This window comes from Rhinoderma darwinii (assembly GCF_050947455.1).
Source record: "Rhinoderma darwinii isolate aRhiDar2 chromosome 4 unlocalized genomic scaffold, aRhiDar2.hap1 SUPER_4_unloc_1, whole genome shotgun sequence".
Lineage (NCBI taxonomy): Eukaryota > Metazoa > Chordata > Amphibia > Anura > Rhinodermatidae > Rhinoderma > Rhinoderma darwinii.
In genome coordinates this window covers 466,802-491,625 of record NW_027461753.1, presented here as the reverse complement: position 1 = coordinate 491,625, position 24,824 = coordinate 466,802, and the positions used below count along the sequence as shown (strand labels likewise).

The 24,824-nt window shown below is 47.2% G+C and overlaps 1 protein-coding gene across 1 annotated transcript in view; it reads left to right on the top strand.

Moving 5' to 3' along the window:
• The window catches only part of GTF3C2 (general transcription factor IIIC subunit 2), a 36,597-nt gene that overhangs the window by 4,325 nt on the left and 7,448 nt on the right, over positions 1-24,824 (top strand). Inside the window, exons 4-8 of the mRNA XM_075847431.1 lie at positions 13,142-13,167; positions 18,198-18,327; positions 19,350-19,491; positions 22,422-22,583; positions 22,665-22,752. Coding sequence (XP_075703546.1) covers positions 13,142-13,167; positions 18,198-18,327; positions 19,350-19,491; positions 22,422-22,583; positions 22,665-22,752 — 548 coding nt within the window. The remainder of the gene's footprint in view (positions 1-13,141; positions 13,168-18,197; positions 18,328-19,349; positions 19,492-22,421; positions 22,584-22,664; positions 22,753-24,824) is intronic.

The following is a 24,824-nucleotide window of genomic DNA, read 5'->3' as shown; positions in this document are numbered from 1 at the left end:
ACGTCACATAAAGAAGCGTTACTCCACAGAACACGTCACATAGAGAAGCGTCACTCCACAGAACACGTCACATAGAGAAGCGTCACTCCACAGAACACGTCACATAGAGAAGCGTTACTCCACAGAACACGTCACATAGAGAAGCGTCACTCCACAGAACACGTCACATAGAGAAGCGTCACTCCACAGAACACGTCACATAGAGAAGCGTCGCTCCACAGAACACGTCACATAGAGAAGCGTCGCTCCACAGAACACGTCACATAGAGAAGCGTCACTCCACAGAACACGTCATAGGGAAGCGTCACTCCACAGAACACGTCACATAGAGAAGCGTCACTCCACAGAACACGTCACATAGAGAAGCGTCACTCCACAGAACACGTCACATAGAGAAGCGTCACTCCACAGAACACGTCATAGAGAGAAGCGTCACTCCACAGAACACGTCACATAGAGAAGCGTCACTCCACAGAACACGTCACATAGAGAAGCGTCACTCCACAGAACACGTCACATAGAGAAGCGTCACTCCACAGAACACGTCACATAGAGAAGCGTCACTCCACAGAACACGTCACATAGAGAAGCGTTACTCCATTACGGGGTGGCTGACCCGTGTATATTATGGGGTGGCTGACCCGTGTATATTATGGGGTGGCTGACCCGTGTATATTATGGGGTGGCTGACCCGTGTATATTATGGGGTGGCTGACGCGTGTGTATTATTTTGTGGCTGACGCGTGTATATTATGGGGTGGCTGACCCGTGTATATTATTGGGTGGCTGACGCGTGTATATTATGGGGTGGCTGACCCGTGTGTATTATGGGGTGGCTGACCCGTGTATATTATGGGGTGGCTGACCCGTGTATATTATGGGGTGGCTGACCCGTGTGTATTATGGGGTGGCTGACCCGTGTGTATTATGGGATGGCTGACCCGTGTATATTATGGGATGGCTGACCCGTGTATATTATGGGATGGCTGACCCGTGTGTATTATGGGATGGCTGACCCGTGTATATTATGGGATGGCTGACCCGTGTGTATTATGGGGCAGCTGACCCGTGTATATTATGGGGCGGCTGACCCGTGTATATTATGGGGCGGCTGACCCGTGTATATTATGGGGTGGCTGACCCGTGTGTATTATGGGATGGCTGACCCGTGTGTATTATGGGATGGCTGACCCGTGTGTATTATGGGATGGCTGACCCGTGTATATTATGGGATGGCTGACCCGTGTATATTATGGGATGGCTGACCCGTGTATATTATGGGATGGCTGACCCGTGTATATTATGGGGTGGCTGACCCGTGTGTATTATGGGATGGCTGACCCGTGTATATTATGGGATGGCTGACCCGTGTATATTATGGGATGGCTGACCCGTGTGTATTATGGGATGGCTGACCCGTGTATATTATGGGATGGCTGACCCGTGTGTATTATGGGGTGGCTGACCCGTGTATATTATGGGGTGGCTGACCCGTGTATATTATGGGGTGGCTGACCCGTGTATATTATGGGGTGGCTGACCCGTGTATATTATGGGATGGCTGACCCGTGTGTATTATGGGATGGCTGACCCGTGTGTATTATGGGATGGCTGACCCGTGTATATTATGGGATGGCTGACCCGTGTGTATTATGGGATGGCTGACCCGTGTATATTATGGGATGGCTGACCCGTGTATATTATGGGATGGCTGACCCGTGTATATTATGGGATGGCTGACCCGTGTATATTATGGGGTGGCTGACCCGTGTGTATTATGGGATGGCTGACCCGTGTGTATTATGGGATGGCTGACCCGTGTGTATTATGGGATGGCTGACCCGTGTATATTATGGGATGGCTGACCCGTGTGTATTATGGGGTGGCTGACCCGTGTGTATTATGGGATGGCTGACCCGTGTATATTATGGGGTGGCTGACCCGTGTATATTATGGGATGGCTGACCTGTGTATATTATGGGGTGGCTGACCCGTGTATACGGGGCGTTATGAACAGATGCCACATTCTGCTGCTCCTGCGCCTCAGTCATGTGACTGGACTTGGCCGCTGGATGATGAGGGTTATACTAGTTTTGGTCATACGCTGCAGCTTTCCTTTTCTTAATTTGATGCAGAAATGTAAGGGTTAAGACCTCCCACAACAACCCCCCCCCCCCCCCCCCCAGCATCATCCCCCCCGGGCAGATGGTCATTATACGGTTCAGCGCCTGCAACACGGGACATTAACCCTTTTGTGTCCGCACACGTCTCCTGACTGGAGGGGTTAATGTGGAGGCAGCTGCGGCAATCAGAGACTGGAGCAATGAAGTGTGGGGGAGGGGAGCAGAACACCATCCTATATAATGTGTATACATGTATCACTCCCATCATCCCTGAGCCCGGGAGCTCACAATCTAACCGAGAGACAGGGGGTGGCTGTACAGGGTTATAGGGGTGTACTGCGGATGTTGGTATTGATAATCTGGTGTATAGGGGTGTACTGCGGATGTTGGTATTAGGGGGTGATAATCTGGTGTATAGGGGTGTACTGCGGATGTTGGTATTAGGGGGTGATAATCTGGTGTATAGGGGTGTACTGCGGATGTTGGTATTAGGGGTGATAATCTGGTGTATAGGGGTGTACTGCGGATGTTGGTATTAGGGGGTGATAATCTGGTGTATAGGGGTGTACTGCGGATGTTGGTATTAGGGGGTAATAATCTGGTGTATAGGGGTGTACTGCGGATGTTGGTATTGGGGGTAATAATCTGGTGTATAGGGGTGTACTGCGGATGTTGGTATTAGGGGGTGATAATCTGGTGTATAGGGGTGTACTGCGGATGTTGGTATTGGGGGTGATAATCTGGTGTATAGGGGTGTACTGCGGATGTTGGTATTAGGGGTGATAATCTGGTGTATAGGGGTGTACTGCGGATGTTGGTATTAGGAGGTGATAATCTGGTGTATAGGGGTGTACTGCGGATGTTGGTATTAGGGGGTAATAATCTGGTGTATAGGGGTGTACTGTGGATGTTGGTATTAGGGGTGATAATCTGGTGTATAGGGGTGTACTGCGGATGTTGGTATTAGGAGGTGATAATCTGGTGTATAGGGGTGTACTGCGGATGTTGGTATTGATAATCTGGTGTATAGGGGTGTACTGCGGATGTTGGTATTAGGGGGTGATAATCTGGTGTATAGGGGTGTACTGCGGATGTTGGTATTAGGGGGTGATAATCTGGTGTATAGGGGTGTACTGCGGATGTTGGTATTAGGGGTGATAATCTGGTGTATAGGGGTGTACTGCGGATGTTGGTATTAGGGGGTGATAATCTGGTGTATAGGGGTGTACTGCGGATGTTGGTATTAGGGGGTAATAATCTGGTGTATAGGGGTGTACTGCGGATGTTGGTATTGGGGGTAATAATCTGGTGTATAGGGGTGTACTGCGGATGTTGGTATTAGGGGGTGATAATCTGGTGTATAGGGGTGTACTGCGGATGTTGGTATTGGGGGTGATAATCTGGTGTATAGGGGTGTACTGCGGATGTTGGTATTAGGGGTGATAATCTGGTGTATAGGGGTGTACTGCGGATGTTGGTATTAGGAGGTGATAATCTGGTGTATAGGGGTGTACTGCGGATGTTGGTATTAGGGGGTAATAATCTGGTGTATAGGGGTGTACTGTGGATGTTGGTATTAGGGGTGATAATCTGGTGTATAGGGGTGTACTGCGGATGTTGGTATTAGGAGGTGATAATCTGGTGTATAGGAGTGTACTGCGGATGTTGGTATTAGGAGGTGATAATCTGGTGTATAGGGGTGTACTGCGGATGTTGGTATTAGGAGGTGATAATCTGGTGTATAGGGGTGTACTGCGGATGTTGGTATTGATAATCTGGTATATAGAGGTGTACTGCGGATGTTGGTATTGGGGGTGATAATCTGGTGTATAGGGGTGTACTGCGGATGTTGGTATTAGGGGGTGATAATCTGGTGTATAGGGGTGTACTGCGGATGTTGGTATTAGGTGGTGATAATCTGGTGTATAGGGGTGTACTGCGGATGTTGGTATTAGGGGTGATAATCTGGTGTATAGGGGTGTACTGCGGATGTTGGTATTAGGAGTGACAATCTGGTGTATAGGGGTGTACTGCGGATGTTGGTATTGATAATCTGGTGTATAGGGGTGTACTGCGGATGTTGGTATTAGGAGGTGATAATCTGGTGTATAGGGGTGTACTGCAGATGTTGGTATTAGGGGTGATAATCTGGTGTATAGGGGTGTACTGCGGATGTTGGTATTAGGGGTGATAATCTGGTGTATAGGGGTGTACTGCGGATGTTGGTATTAGGGGTGATAATCTGGTGTATAGGGGTGTACTGCGGATGTTGGTATTAGGTGGTGATAATCTGGTGTATAGGGGTGTACTGCGGATGTTGGTATTAGGGGTGATAATCTGGTGTATAGGGGTGTACTGCGGATGTTGGTATTAGGAGGTGATAATCTGGTGTATAGGGGTGTACTGCGGATGTTGGTATTAGGGGGTGATAATCTGGTGTATAGGGGTGTACTGCGGATGTTGGTATTAGGGGTGATAATCTGGTGTATAGGGGTGTACTGCGGATGTTGGTATTAGGAGTGATAATCTGGTGTATAGGGGTGTACTGCGGATGTTGGTATTAGGAGGTGATAATCTGGTGTATAGGAGTGTACTGCGGATGTTGGTATTAGGAGGTGATAATCTGGTGTATAGGAGTGTACTTCGGATGTTGGTATTAGGAGGTGATAATCTGGTGTATAGGGGTGTACTGCGGATGTTGGTATTAGGGGTGATAATCTGGTGTATAGGGGTGTACTGCGGATGTTGGTATTGATAATCTGGTGTATAGGGGTGTACTGCGGATGTTGGTATTAGGAGGTGATAATCTGGTGTATAGGGGTGTACTGCGGATGTTGGTATTAGGGGTGATAATCTGGTGTATAGGGGTGTACTGCGGATGTTGGTATTAGGGGTGATAATCTGGTGTATAGGGGTATACTGCGGATGTTGGTATTAGGAGTGACAATCTGGTGTATAGGGGGTGTACTGCGGATGTTGGTATTAGGAGGTGATAATCTGGTGTATAGGGGTGTACTGTGGATGTTGGTATTAGGGGGTGATAATCTGGTGTATAGGGGTGTACTGCGGATGTTGGTATTAGGGGGTGATAATATGGTGTATAGGGGTGTACTGCGGATGTTGGTATTAGGGGGTGATAATCTGGTGTATAGGGGTGTACTGCGGATGTTGGTATTAGGAGGTGATAATCTGGTGTATAGGGGTGTACTGCGGATGTTGGTATTAGGGGTGATAATCTGGTGTATAGGGGTGTACTGCGGATGTTGGTATTAGGAGTGATAATCTGGTGTATAGGGGTGTACTGCGGATGTTGGTATTAGGGGTGATAATCTGGTATATAGGGGTCTACTGCGGATGTTGGTATTAGAAGGTGATAATCTGGTATATAGGAGTGTACTGCGGATGTTGGTATTAGGAGGTGATAATCTGGTGTATAGGAGTGTACTGCGGATGTTGGTATTAGGTGGTGATAATCTGGTGTATAGGGGTGTACTGCGGATGTTGGTATTAGGGGTGATAATCTGGTGTATAGGGGTGTACTGCGGATGTTGGTATTAGGGGTGATAATCTGGTGTATAGGAGTGTACTGCGGATGTTGGTATTAGGTGGTGATAATCTGGTGTATAGGGGTGTACTGCGGATGTTGGTATTAGGGGTGATAATCTGGTGTATAGGGGTGTACTGCGGATGTTGGTATTAGGAGGTGATAATCTGGTGTATAGGGGTGTACTGCGGATGTTGGTATTAGGGGTGATAATCTGGTGTATAGGGGTGTACTGCGGATGTTGGTATTAGGGGTGATAATCTGGTGTATAGGGGTATACTGCGGATGTTGGTATTAGGAGTGACAATCTGGTGTATAGGGGGTGTACTGCGGATGTTGGTATTAGGAGGTGATAATCTGGTGTATAGGGGTGTACTGCGGATGTTGGTATTAGGAGGTGATAATCTGGTGTATAGGGGTGTACTGCGGATGTTGGTATTAGGAGGTGATAATCTGGTGTATAGGTGTACTGCGGATGTTGGTATTAGGGGGTGATAATCTGGTGTATAGGGGTGTACTGCGGATGTTGGTATTAGGGGGTAATAATCTGGTGTATAGGGGTGTACTGCGGATGTTGGTATTAGGGGTGATAATCTGGTGTATAGGGGTGTACTGCGGATGTTGGTATTAGGGGTGATAATCTGGTGTATAGGGGTGTACTGCGGATGTTGGTATTAGGGGTGATAATCTGGTGTATAGGGGTGTACTGTGGATGTTGGTATTAGGGGTGATAATCTGGTGTATAGGGGTGTACTGTGGATGTTGGTATTAGGAGGTGATAATCTGGTGTATAGGGGGTGTACTGCGGATGTTGGTATTAGGAGGTGATAATCTGGTATATAGGGGTGTACTGCAGATGTTGGTATTAGGAGGTGATAATCTGGTGTATAGGGGTGTACTGCGGATGTTGGTATTAGGGGGTGATAATCTGGTGTATAGGGGTGTACTGCGGATGTTGGTATTAGGGGGTAATAATCTGGTGTATAGGGGTGTACTGCGGATGTTGGTATTAGGGGGTAATCTGGTGTATAGGGGTGTACTGCGGATGTTGGTATTAGGGGTGATAATCTGGTGTATAGGGGTGTACTGCGGATGTTGGTATTAGGGGTGATAATCTGGTGTATAGGGGTGTACTGCGGATGTTGGTATTAGCGGTTGATAATCTGGTGTATAGGGGTGTACTGCGGATGTTGGTATTAGGGGGTGATAATCTGGTGTATAGGGGTGTACTGCGGATGTTGGTATTAGGTGGTGATAATCTGGTGTATAGGCATGTACTGCGGATGTTGGTATTAGAAGGTGATAATCTGATGTATAGGGGTGTACTGCGGATGTTAGTATTAGGGGGTAATAATCTGGTGTATAGGGGTGTACTGCGGATGTTGGTATTAGGAGGTGATAATCTGGTGTATAGGGGTGTACTGCGGATGTTGGTATTAGGGGGTGATAATCTGGTGTATAGGGGTGTACTGCGGTTGTTGGTATTAGGAGGTGATAATCTGGTGTATAGGGGTGTACTGTGGATGTTGGTATTAGGAGGTGATTATCTGGTGTATAGGGGTGTACTGCGGATGTTGGTATTATCTGATAATCTGGTGTATAGGGGTGTACTGCGGATGTTGGTATTAGGGGTGATAATCTGGTGTATAGGGCTGTACTGCGGATGTTGGTATTAGGTGATAATCTGGTGTATAGGGGTGTACTGCGGATGTTGGTATTAGGAGGTGATAATCTGGTATATAGGGATGTACTGCGGATGTTGGTATTAGGAGTGATAATCTGGTGTATAGGGGTGTACTGGGGATGTTGGTATTAGGGGTAATAATCTGGTGTATAGGGGTGTACTGCGGATGTTGGTATTGGGGGTGATAATCTGGTGTATAGGGGTGTACTGCGGATGTTGGTATTAGGGGGTGATAATCTGGTGTATAGGGGTGTACTGCGGATGTTGGTATTAGGTGGTGATAATCTAGTGTATAGGGGTGTACTGTGGATGTTGGTATTAGGGGTGATAATCTGGTGTATAGGGGTGTACTGTGGATGTTGGTATTAGGAGGTGATTATCTGGTGTATAGGGGTGTACTGCGGATGTTGGTATTAGGGGGTGATCTGGTGTATAGAGGTGTACTGCGGATGTTGGTATTAGGTGATAATCTGGTGTATAGGGGTGTACTGCGGATGTTGGTATTAGGGGTGATAATCTGGTGTATAGGGCTGTACTGCGGATGTTGGTATTAGGTGATAATCTGGTGTATAGGGGTGTACTGCGGATGTTGGTATTAGGAGGTGATAATCTGGTGTATAGGGATGTACTGCGGATGTTGGTATTAGGGGTGATAATCTGGTGTATAGGGGTGTACTGCGGATGTTGGTATTAGGGGGTAATAATCTGGTGTATAGGGGTGTACTGCGGATGTTGGTATTGGGGGTGATAATCTGGTGTATAGGGGTGTACTGCGGATGTTGGTATTAGGTGGTGATAATCTGGTGTATAGGGGTGTACTGTGGATGTTGGTATTAGGGGTGATAATCTGGTGTATAGGGGTGTACTGCGGATGTTGGTATTAGGAGTGATAATCTGGTGTATAGGGGTGTACTGCGGATGTTGGTATTGGGGGTAATAATCTGGTGTATAGGGGTGTACTGCAGATGTTGGTATTAGGTGGTGATAATCTGGTATATAGGGGTGTACTGCGGATGTTGGTATTAGGGGGTGATAATCTGGTGTATAGGGGTGTACTGCGGATGTTGGTATTAGGGGGTGATAATCTGGTGTATAGGGGGTGTACTGCGGATGTTGGTATTAGGTGGTGATAATCTGGTGTATAGGGGTGTACTGCGGATGTTGGTATTAGGGGGTAATAATCTGGTGTATAGGGGTGTACTGCGGATGTTGGTATTAATGGGTAATAATCTGGTGTATAGGGGTGTACTGCGGATGTTGGTATTAGGGGGTAATAATCTAGTGTATAGGGGTGTACTGCGGATGTTGGTATTAGGGGGTGATAATCTGGTGTATAGGGGTGTACTGCGGATGTTGGTATTAGGAGGTGATAATCTGGTGTATAGGGGTATACTGCGGATGTTGGTATTGATAATCTGGTGTATAGGGGTGTACTGCGGATGTTGGTATTAGGGGGTGATAATCTGGTGTATAGGGGTGTACTGCGGATGTTGGTATTAGGAGGTGATAATCTGGTGTATAGGGGTGTACTGCGAATGTTGGTATTAGGAGGTGATAATCTGGTGTATAGGGGTGTACTGCGGATGTTGGTATTAGGGGGTGATAATCTGGTGTATAGGGGTGTACTGCGGATGTTGGTATTAGGGGGTGATAATCTGGTGTATAGGGGTGTACTGCGGATGTTGGTATTAGGTGGTGATAATCTGGTGTATAGGGGTGTACTGCGGATGTTGGTATTAGGGGTATTAATCTGGTGTATAGGGGTGTACTGCGGATGTTGGTATTAGGAGGTGATAATCTGGTGTATAGGGGTGTACTGCGGATGTTGGTATTAGGGGTGATAATCTGGTGTATAGGGGTGTACTGCGGATGTTGGTATTAGGGGTGATAATCTGGTGTATAGGGGTGTACTGCGGATGTTGGTATTAGAGGGTATTAATCTGGTGTATAGGGATGTACTGCGGATGTTGGTATTAGGGGGTGATAATCTGGTGTATAGGGGTGTACTGTGGATGTTGGTATTAGGGGGTGATAATCTGGTGTATAGGGGTGTACTGCGGATGTTGGTATTAGGTGATAATCTGGTGTATAGGGGTGTACTGCGGATGTTGGTATTAGGAGGTGATAATCTGGTGTATAGGGGTGTACTGCGGATGTTGGTATTAGGGGTGATAATCTGGTGTATAGGGGTGTTCTGCGGATTTTGGTATTAGGGGTGATAATCTGGTGTATAGGGGTGTACTGCGGATGTTGGTATTAGGAGTGATAATCTGGTGTATAGGGGTGTACTGCGGATGTTGGTATTGGGGGTAATAATCTGGTGTATAGGGGTGTACTGCAGATGTTGGTATTAGGTGGTGATAATCTGGTATATAGGGGTGTACTGCGGATGTTGGTATTAGGGGGTGATAATCTGGTGTATAGGGGTGTACTGCGGATGTTGGTATTAGGGGGTGATAATCTGGTGTATAGGGGGTGTACTGCGGATGTTGGTATTAGGTGGTGATAATCTGGTGTATAGGGGTGTACTGCGGATGTTGGTATTAGGGGGTAATAATCTGGTGTATAGGGGTGTACTGCGGATGTTGGTATTAATGGGTAATAATCTGGTGTATAGGGGTGTACTGCGGATGTTGGTATTAGGGGGTAATAATCTAGTGTATAGGGGTGTACTGCGGATGTTGGTATTAGGGGGTGATAATCTGGTGTATAGGGGTGTACTGCGGATGTTGGTATTAGGAGGTAATAATCTGGTGTATAGGGGTATACTGCGGATGTTGGTATTGATAATCTGGTGTATAGGGGTGTACTGCGGATGTTGGTATTAGGGGGTATTAATCTGGTGTATAGGGGTGTACTGTGGATGTTGGTATTAGGGGGTGATAATCTGGTGTATAGGGGTGTACTGCGGATGTTGGTATTAGGAGGTGATAATCTGGTGTATAGGGGTATACTGCGGATGTTGGTATTGATAATCTGGTGTATAGGGGTGTACTGTGGATGTTGGTATTAGGAGGTGATAATCTGGTGTATAGGGGTGTACTGCGAATGTTGGTATTAGGAGGTGATAATCTGGTGTATAGGGGTGTACTGCGGATGTTGGTATTAGGGGGTGATAATCTGGTGTATAGGGGTGTACTGCGGATGTTGGTATTAGGGGGTGATAATCTGGTGTATAGGGGTGTACTGCGGATGTTGGTATTAGGTGGTGATAATCTGGTGTATAGGGGTGTACTGCGGATGTTGGTATTAGGGGTATTAATCTGGTGTATAGGGGTGTACTGCGGATGTTGGTATTAGGAGGTGATAATCTGGTGTATAGGGGTGTACTGCGGATGTTGGTATTAGGGGTGATAATCTGGTGTATAGGGGTGTACTGCGGATGTTGGTATTAGGGGTGATAATCTGGTGTATAGGGGTGTACTGCGGATGTTGGTATTAGAGGGTATTAATCTGGTGTATAGGGATGTACTGCGGATGTTGGTATTAGGGGGTGATAATCTGGTGTATAGGGGTGTACTGTGGATGTTGGTATTAGGGGGTGATAATCTGGTGTATAGGGGTGTACTGCGGATGTTGGTATTAGGGGGTGATAATCTGGTGTATAGGGGTGTACTGCGGATGTTGGTATTAGGAGGTGATAATCTGGTGTATATGGATGTACTGCGGATGTTGGTATTAGGGGTGATAATCTGGTGTATAGGGGTGTACTGCGGATGTTGGTATTAGGGGGTGATAATCTGGTGTATAGGGGTGTACTGCGGATGTTAGTATTAGGGGGTAATAATCTGGTGTATAGGAGTGTACTGCGGATGTTGGTATTAGGAGGTGATAATCTGTTGTATAGGAGTGTACTGCGGATGTTGGTATTAGGGGGTAATAATCTGGTGTATAGGAGTGTACTGCGGATGTTGGTATTAGGAGGTGATAATCTGGTGTATAGGGGTGTACTGCGGATGTTGGTATTAGGGGTGATAATCTGGTGTATAGGGGTGTTCTGCGGATTTTGGTATTAGGGGTGATAATCTGGTGTATCGGGGTGTACTGTGGATGTTGGTATTAGGAGGTGATAATCGGGTGTATAGGGGTGTACTGCGGATGTTGGTATTAGGGGGTGATAATCGGGTGTATAGGGGTGTACTGCGGATGTTGGTATTAGGGGGTGATAATCGGGTGTATAGGGGTGTACTGCGGATGTTGGTATTAGGGGTGATAATCTGGTGTATAGGGGTGTACTGCGGATGTTGGTATTAGGGGGTGATAATCTGGTGTATAGGGGTATACTACGGATGTTGGTATTAGGGGGTGATAATCTGGTGTATAGGGGTGTACTGCGGATGTTGGTATTAGGAGGTGATAATCTAGTGTATAGGGGTGTACTGCGGATGTTGGTATTAGGGGGTGATAATCGGGTGTATAGGGGTGTACTTTGGATGTTGGTATTAGGGGGTGATAATCTGGTGTATAGGGGTGTACTGCGGATGTTGGTATTAGGAGGTGATAATCTGGTGTATAGGGGTGTACTGCGGATGTTGGTATTAGGGGGTAATAATCTGGTGTATAGGGGTGTACTGCGGATGTTGGTATTAGGGGGTAATAATCTGGTGTATAGGGATGTACTGTGGATGTTGGTATTAGGGGGTGATACTCTGGTGTATAGGGGTGTACTGCGGATGTTGGTATTAGGGGGTAATAATCTGGTGTATAGGGATGTACTGTGGATGTTGGTATTAGGAGGTGATAATCGGGTGTATAGGGGTGTACTGTGGATGTTGGTATTAGGGGGTAATAATCTGGTGTATAGGGATGTACTGTGGATGTTGGTATTAGGGGGTGATAATCTGGTGTATAGGGGTGTACTGCGGATGTTGGTATTAGGGGTGATAATCTGGTGTATAGGGGTGTACTGCGGATGTTGGTATTAGGAGGTGATAATTAGGTGTATAGGGGTGTACTGCGATGTTGGTATTAGGGGTGATAAACGGGTGTAACATCACTAGACCCAGGTGTCCATTGTCTCGTCTGCAGTCGTCCCCTATTAACCCCTCACCTCCTGGGAGCAGTGACGGTTCAGTCATTAACCCTCCGCTTATCTCCGGTTATCAGGTGCCCCCGGGGGCCGTGTCTCTATTGCTGGCTCTGGGTTGTGTGTACATTGTCTGTCTGCTCCGTCTTGACCCTATAGAGTATATTCCGTATACAGTGCAGGACGGGTGTTTTCTGCCCTCCCGGGGTCCCTGTTCTCCCATCTTGCGGTTTGTTTGGCTGCTCCAGGGACATAGATCTCACACCCCAGTTGTATCTGTATTAATAATACTGGGCCTTGTCCCTGGTGTTATGGGGTTTGGGCAGTGGCCCCTGTAGTGATCAGTCATGTCTAGATGTGATGGTGAGGCCCAGATAGCGGGAGGAGGCCGGGGCCATCTATCACCCTGTCATCCTCCTCTTATCTCTCCATACAGAAGCGTCCTGGAGACTGAGGGGACGTTCTGGTGATTGGGGTGACATGAGGTTATAACACCCCCAGCTCGGTACTGGGGCTCTATAGATATGAAGGGGGCACTGGAGGAAGACCCTGGGGACAGGATCAGTTTTGAGGTCATTATAAATTCGGCCTTGTTTGTGCATGATGCAGGATATATGCCCTGAATGGGATCAGTGCTCCCCATAGCGGACCCCATAGTAAACATGCTCTGCATTCTCCTGGGAGGGATGAGGTTTCCCTATAGATGACATAGGGTTTGTTGATCAGATTACAGCATTGTACTGAATATTTTCTCTTCTCTGCAGATCCCTGGGAGCTGACGATCTGTAAGGTAACGACTGCCTCATGTGTATATGTGCTGGGATACGCACTGTCTCATATATATATATATATATATATATATATATATATATATATATATATATATTATGCAATAAACCCTGTTGGAGTTGTCCTGTCGTCACTGGCTCTATTGATCGTGTATTAACCTAATAAACCCCATGACAATATATATATAAGGGATTTGGGTAGAGGCTGGAAACACACCGTCACTTGTATAGTGTATAGCATGGTATGTCCTGTATATGGAGAAGACCTATAGAGCACACATTACTTGTATGTAGGGATATGTATAGATCACGCATTACTTGTATGTAGGGGATATATATAGAGCACGGTACTTGTATATAGGGGATATGTATAATGCACACATTACTTGTATATAGGGTATACATTACTTACATATATAGGGGATACGTATAGAACACACATTGTCTATAGGGGATATGTATAGAGCACACATTACTTGTGTATAGGGGATATGTATAGAGCAAAGATTACTTGTATATAGGTGATACGTATAGAGCACACTAATTTTATATAGGGGATATGTATAGAGCACACATTACTTGTATATACGGGATACGTATAGAGCACACATTACTTGTATATAGGGGATACGTATAGAGCACACATTTCTTGTATATAGGGATACGCGTAGAGCACACATTACTTTTATATAGGGGATATGTATAGAGCACACATTACTTGTATATAGGGATAGGTATAGAGCACACATTACTTGTATTTAGGGATACATATAGAGCACACATTACTTGTATATAGGGGATACGTATAGAGCACACATTACTTGTATGTAGGGATACGTATAGAGCACACATTACTTGTATATAGGGGATACAGATAGAGCACACATTACTTGTATATAGGGGATACGCATAGAGCACACATTACTTGTATATAGGGGATACGCATAGAGCACACATTACTTGTATATAGGGGATACGGATAGAGCACACTACTTGTATATAGGGGATACGGATAGAGCACACATTACTTGTATATAGGGGATACGTATAGAGCACACATTACTTGCATATAGGGGATACGCATAGAGCACACATTACTTGTATATAGGGGATACACAGAGCACACATTACTTGTATATAGGGGATACACATAGAGCACACATTACTTGTATATAGGGGATACGCATAGAGCACACATTACTTGTATATAGGGGATACATTTAGAGGTCACGTCACTTGTATATAGGGGATACACATAGAGCACACATTACTTGTATATAGGAGATACGTATAGAGCACACATTACTTGTATATAGGGGATACGTATAGAGCACACATTACTTGTGTGTGTATATATAGGGGATATGTACAGAGCACACATTACTTGTATATATAGGGGACACGCATAGAGCACAAACTACTTGTATATAGGGGATACCTATAGAGAACACATTACTTGTATATAGGGGATACGTATAGAGCACACATTACTTGTATCCAGGGGATACGTATAGAGAACACATTACTTGTATATAGGGGATACACATAGAGAACACATGACTTGTATATAGGGGATACCTATAGTGCACACATTACTTGTATACAGGGGATACGTATAGAGCACACATTACTTGTATGTAGGGGATATGTATATAGCACGGCACTTGTATATAGGGGATACACATAGAGCACACATTACTTGTATATAGGGGATACCTATAGAGCACACATTACTTGTATACAGGGGAAACGTATAGAGAACACATTACTTGTATGTAGGTGATACATATAGAGAACACATTACTTGTATATAGAGGATACACATAGAGAACACATTACTTGTATATAGGGGATACCTATAGAGCACACATTACTTGTTTACAGGGGATACGTATAGAGAACACATTACTTGTATATAGGGGATACATATAGAGCACACATTACTTGTATACAGGGGATACGTATAGAGAACACATTACTTGTATATAGGGGATACGCATAGAGCACACATTACTTGTATATAGGGGATACCTATAGTGCACACATTACTTGTATACAGGGGATACGTATAGAGAACACATTACTTGTATATAGGGGATACGTATAGAGCACACATTACTTGTATACAGGGGATACCTATAGAGCACACATTGCTTGTATATAGGTGATACACATAGAGCACACTTTACTTGTATACAGGGGATTCCTATAGAACACACATTACTTGTATATAGAGGATACACATAGAGAACACATTACTTGTATATAGGGGATACCTATAGCACACACATTACTTGTATGTAGGGGATATTAATATAGCACGGTACTTGTATATAGGGGATACACATAGAGCACACATTACTTGTATATAGGGGATACGCATAGAGCACACATTACTTGTATACAGGGGATACGTATAGAGAACACATTACTTGTATATAGAGGATACACATAGAGAACCCATTACTTGTATATAGGGGATACGCATAGAGCACACATTACTTGTATATAGGGGATACGGATAGAGCACACGTTACTTGTATATAGGGGATACGGATAGAGCACACGTTACTTGTATATAGGGGATACGGATAGAGCACACATTACTTGTATATAGGGGATACGGATAGAGCACACATTACCTGTATATAGGGGATACGTATAGAGCACACATTACTTGCATATAGGGGATACGCATAGAGCACACATTACTTGTATATAGGGGATACACATAGAGCACACATTACTTGTATATAGGGGATACACATAGAGCACACATTACTTGTATATAGGGGATACGCATAGAGCACACATTACTTGTATATAGGGGTTACGCATAGAGCACACATTACTTGTATATAGGGGATACATTTAGAGGTCACGTCTCTTGTATATAGGTGATACGTATAGAGCACACATTACTTGTATATAGGGGATACGCATAGAGCACACATTACTTGTATATAGGGGATACGGATAGAGCACACATTACTTGTATATAGGGGATACGGATAGAGCACACATTACTTGTATATAGGGGATACAGATAGAGCACACATTACTTGTGTATAGGGGATACCTATAGAGCAAACATTACTTGTATATAGGGGATACACCTTATCATAGTGTATAGTGTATAACACGGCATGTCTTGTATATAGGGGATACATTTAGATGTCTCGTCACTTGTATATAGGGGATACGGATAGAGCACACATTACTTGTATATAGGGGATATGGATAGAGCACACATTACTTGTATATAGGGGATACGCATAGAGCACACATTACTTGTATATAGGGGATACAGATAGAGCACACATTACTTGTGTATAGGGGATACCTATAGAGCACACATTACTTGTATATAGGGGATACACCTTATCATAGTGTATAGTGTATAACACGGCATGTCTTGTATATAGGGGATACATTTAGAGGTCTCGTCACTTGTATATAGGGGATACGGATAGAGCACACATTACTTGTGTACAGGGGATACCTATAGAGGACACATTACTTGTATATAGGGGATACCTATAGAGCACACATTACTTGTATATAGGGGATACACCTTATCACAGTGTATAGTGTATTTAGAGGTCACGTCACTTGTATATAGGGCATATAGAAAACATATCTCTTGTATTTAGTGCATCTGACACTCTGTGCTCGCTCTCGTATTATAACCCTCCCCCGGCTCTTGGTCAATAATCACTTTGCCGTCACCTAGTTCCTTATAATTAAAGTCGCTGAGGCGCATCGGACGTGTCGTCTTTCTGACGGCCGGAGATGGATGATGCTTCATGGAAACAGTGAAGATACCGAGCAATCATAGTCCCTTACAAAACAACGCGGGATACTTCTTACTGTAATACATACACAATCATTCTGATACATTGTGCATCACCAGTCCTCCAAGCAGGAGCCCTATGTCCAGACGCTGACCCTCAGCGCCCTATGTCCAGACGCTGACCCTCAGCGCCCCATGTCCAGACGCTGACCCTCCGCGCCCCATGTCCACACGCTGACCCTCCGCGCCCCATGTCCACACGCTGACCCTCCGCGCCCCATGTCCACACGCTGACCCTCCGCGCCCCATGTCCACACGCTGACCCTCCGCGCCCCATGTCCACACGCTGACCCTCCGCGCCCCATGTCCACACGCTGACCCTCCGCGCCCCATGTCCACACGCTGACCCTCCGCGCCCCATGTCCACACGCTGACCCTCCGCGCCCCATGTCCACACGCTGACCCTCCGCGCCCCATGTCCACACGCTGACCCTCCGCGCCCCATGTCCACACGCTGACCCTCCGCGCCCCATGTCCACACGCTGACCCTCCGCGCCCCATGTCCACACGCTGACCCTCCGCGCCCCATGTCCACACGCTGACCCTCCGCGCCCCATGTCCACACGCTGACCCTCCGCGCCCCATGTCCACACGCTGACCCTCCGCGCCCCATGTCCACACGCTGACCCTCCGCGCCCCATGTCCACACGCTGACCCTCCGCGCCCCATGTCCACACGCTGACCCTCCGCGCCCCATGTCCACACGCTGACCCTCCGCGCCCCATGTCCACACGCTGACCCTCCGCGCCCCATGTCCACACGCTGACCCTCCGCGCCCCATGTCCACACGCTGACCCTCCGCGCCCCATGTCCACACGCTGACCCTCCGCGCCCCATGTCCACACGCTGACCCTCCGCGCCCCATGTCCACACGCTGACCCTCCGCGCCCCATTTCCACACGCTGACCCTCCGCGCCCCATGCCCACACGCTGACCCTCCGCGCCCCATGCCCACACGCTGACCCTCCGCGCCCCATGCCCACACGCTGACCCTCCGCGCCCCATGCCCACACGCTGACCCTCCGCGCCCCATGTCCACACGCTGACCCTCCGCGCCCCATGTCCACACGCTGACCCTCCGCGCCCCATATCCAGACCAGTTACATGTCTCTAGCTAGGAGATTGGTTCTATGGGAGTTGCTTAGTTTGGATCGGCTGACAATGACATTTGTCTTCCAGGTGGACTGCGTTGTCCGACTTCATGTGGGCTCTATTAAGGCTTGTTACCCTGGTGAGAATGGGCAGTGCTATACTGTAGCCTGGCTGCCCTCCAAACCACACCAGTACCTGGCAGCTGGCTTCTATGATGGTGAGTGCCCATTCCTGTGTGACCAGTCTTCTGTTCTCACCTGTACAGGGATAGTCCTATAGTGAGGTGACCGGTGTCCTGTTCTCACCTGTACAGGGATAGTCTTCTAGTTATAGTGAGGTGATCGGTGTCCTGTTCTCATCTGTACAGGGATAGTCTTCTAGTTATAGTGAGGTGACCGGTGTCCTCTTCTCACCTGTACAGGGATAGTCTTCTAGTTATAGTGAGGTGACCGGTGTCCTGTTCTCACCTGTACAGGGATAGTCCTATAGTGAGGTGACCGGTGTCCTGTTCTCATCTGTACAGGGATAGTCTTCTAGTTATAGTGAGGTGACCGGTGTCCTGTTCTCACCTGTACAGGGATAGTCTTCTAGTTATAGTGAGGTGACCGGTGTCCTGTTCTCACCTGTACAGGGATAGTCTTCTAGTTATAGTGAGGTGACCGGTGTCCTGTTCTCACCTGTACAGGGATAGTCTTCTAGTTATAGTGAGGTGACCGGTGTCCTGTTCTCACCTGTACAGGGATAGTCCTATAGTGAGGTGACCGGTGTCCTGTTCTCATCTGTACAGGGATAGTCTTCTAGTTATAGTGAGGTGACCGGTGTCCTGTTCTCACCTGTACAGGGATAGTCTTCTAGTTATAGTGAGGTGACCGGTGTCCTGTTCTCACCTGTACAGGGATAGTCTTCTAGTTATAGTGAGGTGACCGGTGTCCTGTTCTCACCTGTACAGGGATAGTCTTCTAGTTATAGTGAGGTGACCGGTGTCCTGTCCTCACCTGTACAGGGATAGTCTTCTAGTTATAGTGAGGTGACCGGTGTCCTGTTCTCACCTGTACAGGGATAGTCGTCTAGTTATATTTAGGTGACCGGTGAGAATTTGCTGATTTGGGAGGGGGTTTGCTCTTTCTTAGAAGCAGATGAGTAAGTGACTGTTTTGGGACCTCTCTCCCGTCTTCTGATCACTGGTGCAGAATCGCATAACACCCAGAACTAATATGGAACCTTTTTTTATGGTTTTAGGAACAGTAGCAATATGGGACCTGAAGACCAAGTCTGTTTTGCAGAGGGTTCGCCATGGCCGTGTGATAAAGCAGTACCCCTTCCTCAGCTTCTCTGCCCACGACAATGCGGTGCGCGGCATCGAGTGGTGTAAAGCGGACAGGTACAGGATTCGCGACTCAGGTCACCGACATACACAGCTCATCACGTGACTGATATCAGCCGCTCCTCTTATATCACTCCAGTACTATTATATCCTCCAGAGACATAACATCATATGTGACTGATATCAGCCGCTCCTCTTATATCACTCCAGTACTATTATATCCTCCAGAGACATTACATCATATGTGACTGATATCAGCCGCTCCTCTTATAACACTCCAGTACTATTATATCCTCCAGAGACATTACATCATATGTGTGACTGATATCAACCGCTCCTCTTATATCACTCCAGTACTATTATATCCTCCAGAGACATTACATCATATATGTGACTGATATCAGCCGCTCCTCTTATATCACTCCAGCACTATTATATCCTCCAGAGACATTACATCATATGTGTGACTGATATCAGCCGCTCCTCTTATATCACTCCAGTACTATTATATCCTCCAGAGACATTACATCATATGTGACTGACATCAGCCGCTCCTCTTATATCACTCCAGTACTATTATATCCTCCAGACATTACATCATATGTGTTACTGATATCAGCAGCTCCTCTTATATCACTCCAGTACTATTATATCCTCCAGAGACATTACATCATATGTGTGACTGATATCAGCCGCTCCTCTTATATCACTCCAGTACTATTATATCCTCCAGAGACATTACATCATATGTGACTGATATCAGCCGCTCCTCTTATATCACTCCAGCACTATTATATCCTCCAGAGACATTACATCATATGTGTGACTGATATCAGCCGCTCCTCTTATAACACTCCAGTACTATTATATCCTCCAGAGACATTACATCATATGTGTGACTGATATCAGCCGCTCCTCTTATAACACTCCAGCACTATTATATCCTCCAGAGACATTACATCATATATGTGACTGATATCAGCCGCTTCGCTTATATCACTCCAGTACTATTATATCCTCCAGAGACATTACATCATATGTGACTGATATCAGCCGCTCCTCTTATATCACTCCAGCACTATTATATCCTCCAGAGACATTACATCATATATGTGACTGATATCAGCCGCTCCTCTTATATCACTCCAGTACTATTATATCCTCCAGAGACATTACATCATATATGTGACTGATATCAGCCGCTCCTGTTCTAACACTCCAGTACTATTATATCCTCCAGAGACATTACATCATATGTGACTGATATCAGCCGCTCCTCTTATATCACTCCAGCACTATTATATCCTCCAGAGACATTACATCATATGTGTGACTGATATCAGCCGCTCCTCTTATATCACTCCAGCACTATTATATCCACCAGAGACATTACATCATATGTGTGACTGATATCAGCCGCTCCTCTTATATCACTCCAGTACTATTATATCCTCCAGAGACATTACATCATATATGTGACTGATATCAGCCGCTCCTGTTCTAACACTCCAGTACTATTATATCCTCCAGAGACATTACATCATATGTGACTGATATCAGCCGCTCCTCTTATATCACTCCAGCACTATTATATCCTCCAGAGACATTACATCATATATGTGACTGATATCAGCCGCTCCTCTTATATCACTCCAGTACTATTATATACTCCAGAGACATTACATCATATATGTGACTGATATCAGCCGCTCCTCTTATATCACTCCAGTACTATTATATCCTCCAGAGACATTACATCATATGTGACTGATATCAGCCGTTCCTCTTATATCACTCCAGCACTATTATATCCTCCAGAGACATTACATCATATGTGTGACTGATATCAGCCGCTCCTCTTATATCACTCCAGCACTATTATAACCTCCAGAGACATTACATCATATGTGACTGATATCAGCCGCTCCTCTTATATCACTCCAGCACTATTATATCCTCCAGAGACATTACATCATATATGTGACTGATATCAGCCGCTCCTCTTATAACACTCCAGTACTATTATATCCTCCAGAGACATTACATCATATGTGTGACTGATATCAGCCGCTCCTCTTATATCACTCCAGTACTATTATATCCTTCAGAGACATTACATCATATGTGACTGATATCAGCCGCTCCTCTTATAACACTCCAGTACTATTATATCCCCCAGAGACATTACATCATATGTGACTGATATCAGCCGCTCCTCTTATAACACTCCAGCACTATTATATCCTCCAGACATTACATCATATGTGACTGATATCAGCCGCTCCTCTTATAACACTCCAGTACTATTATATCCTCCAGAGACATTACATCATATGTGACTAATATCAGCCGCCCCTCTTATAACACTCCAGCACTGTTATATCCCTCAGAGACATTACATCATATGTGACTGATATCAGCCGCTCCTCTTATATCACTCCAGTACTATTATATCCTCCAGACATTACATCATATGTGACTGATATCAGCCGCTCCTCTTCTTATATCACTCCAGCACTATTATATCCTACAGACATTACATCATATGTGTGACTGATATCAGCCGCTCCTCTTATATCACTCCAGTACTATTATATCCTCCACAGACATTACATCATATGTGTGACTGATATCAGCCGCTCCTCTTATAACACTCCAGTACTATTATATCCACCAGAGACATTACATCATATGTGACTGATATCAGCCGCTCCTCTTATATCACTCCAGTACTATTATATCCTCCAGAGACATTACATCATATGTGTGACTGATATCAGCCGCTCCTCTTATAACACTCCAGTACTATTATATCCTCCAGAGACATTACATCATATGTGACTGATATCGGCCGCTCCTCTTATATCACTCCAGCACTATTATATCCTCCAGAGACATTACATCATATGTGTGACTGATATCAGCCGCTCCTCTTATAACGCTCCGGCACTATTATAAGATCTGCAGTTGTTTTTCTTTCTCTTCAGTAACTTCTTTGTGACTTGTGGAAACGACCGGCGGCTGAAGTTTTGGGATCTTCGCCGTCTTGATGCGCCAGTCAACAATATGAAGCGTTTCCAGGGCACGGAGATGAGCTGGCTGCTGCCGTACTGCGGGGTGGTGGTGGCGCAGGACAACTGCTACGCCTCGTGAGTGCCCACACCGGCAACACCCCCTCTCCCTCCTCCAACCGGAGAGCGTGTTCCTGACCGCAGCTTCTCTCTCCGCAGACACGGCCTGTGCGGCCTTCACTATGTGGACTCCGGATTCTACGGTTACAAGCCCTACTTCGCTGCTCCTCGCAAGGGAACGGTGTGGGTAAGAGGAGTGCCCGAAACGTTATACAGGCCCGCTGACTGCTGCGTTACAGGCCCGCTGACTGCTGCGTTACGGGCCCGCTGACTGCTGCGTTACGGGCCTGCTGACTGCTGCGTTACGGGCCTGCTGACTGCTGCGTTACGGGCCTGCTGACTGCTGCGTTACGGGCCTGCTGACTGCTGCGTTACGGGCCTGCTGACTGCTGCGTTACGGGCCTGCTGACTGCTGCGTTACGGGCCTGCTGACTGCTGCAGAACGGGCCTGCTGACTGCTGCGTTACGGGCCCGTTGACTTCTCCGTTACGGACCCGCTGACTGCTGCGTTACGGACCCGCTGACTGCTGCGTTACGGACCCGCTGACTGCTGCGTTACGGACCCGCTGACTGCTGCGTTACGGACCCGCTGACTGCTGCGTTACGGACCCGCTGACTGCTGCGTTACGGACCCGCTGACTGCTGCGTTACGGACCCGCTGACTGCTGCGTTACGGACTCGCTGACTGCTGCGTTACGGACCCGCTGACTGCTGCGTTACGGACCCGCTGACTGCTGCGTTACGGGCCCGCTGACTGCTGCCTTAGGGGCCCGCTGACTGCTGCGTTACGGGCCCGCTGACTTCTGCGTTACGGGCCCGCTGACTGCTGCGTTCCGGGCTCGCTGACTGCTGCGTTCCGGGCCCGCTGACTGCTGCGTTACGGGCCCGCTGACTGCTGCGTTACAGGCCCGCTGACTGCTGCGTTACAGGCCCGCTGACTGCTGCGTTACAGGCCCGCTGACTGCTGCGTTACAGGCCCGCTGACTGCTGCGTTACAGGCCCGCTGACTGCTGCGTTACAGGCCCGCTGACTGCTGCGTTACAGGCCCGCTGACTGCTGCGTTACAGGCCCGCTGACTGCTGCGTTACAGGCCCGCTGACTGCTGCGTTACAGGCCCGCTGACTGCTGCGTTACAGGCCCGCTGACTGCTGCGTTACAGGCCCGCTGACTGCTGCGTTACAGGCTCGCTGACTGCTTCGTTACATGTTATACACTCATCAGACATCACATAAAAACCAGTGACCGGGGAAGTGAATAAAATTGATTTGGTTACAATGGCGTCTGTCAGGGGGGGGATATATTAGGGGGGGGTGTATTTAAGGGTGTATATATTAGGGGGAGTGGTAGATGGGGGGATTGTCCGTTCTTGATGTTGGAAGCAGGAGAAATGGAGAAGTGTAAAGATGTGAGCGACTGTGACATGCACCAAATTGTGATGTGCAGATGACTGGGCCATTATCCGGCTCTAGTGGGGTGTTCCCAGTCTTGTGGGGGGGTTCCCAGTCTTGCGAGTGCGTTCCCAGTCTTGCGGGGGCGTTCCCAGTCTTGCGGGGGCGTTCCCAGTCTTGCGAGGGCGTTCCCAGTCTTGCGAGGGTGTTCCCAGTCTTGCGGGGGCATTCCCAGTCTTGCGGGGGCGTTCCCAGTCTTGCGGGGGCGTTCCCAGTCTTGCGGGGGCGTTCCCAGTCTTGCGGGGGCGTTCCCAGTCTTGCGGGGGCGTTCCCAGTCTTGCGAGGGCGTTCCCAGTCTTGCGAGGGCGTTCCCAGTCTTGCGAGGGCGTTCCCAGTCTTGCGGGGGCATTCCCAGTCTTGCGGGGGTATTCCCAGTCTTGCGGGGGTGTTCCCAGTCTTGCGAGGGTGTTCCCGGTCTTGCGGCGGTGTTCCCGGTCTTGTGGCGGTGTTCCCGGTCTTGTGGGGGTGTTCCCGGTCTTGTGGGGGTGTTCCCAGTATCGTGTTCACAGTATCGTGTTCCCGATTTCTGTAGATGTGGCGGGATGAGGGTCTCTGCAGACGTGGCGGGATGAGGGTCTCTGCAGACGTGGCGGGATGAAAGGTCTCTACAGACGTGGCGGGATGAAAGGTCTCTGCAGACGTGGCCTGCTGATGATGAACATAGATGTGGCCACAAAAACATCAGCTTAGAGATGCCCTTTAATTTTTCAGGACATTGTCCCTGTCAAACAGGTTGAGTACAGTTTTGGCCAAAAGTTCTGGGACTGACACAGATTGTGGTTTTCCAGTTGCTCCTTCAGTGTTTTTGGAT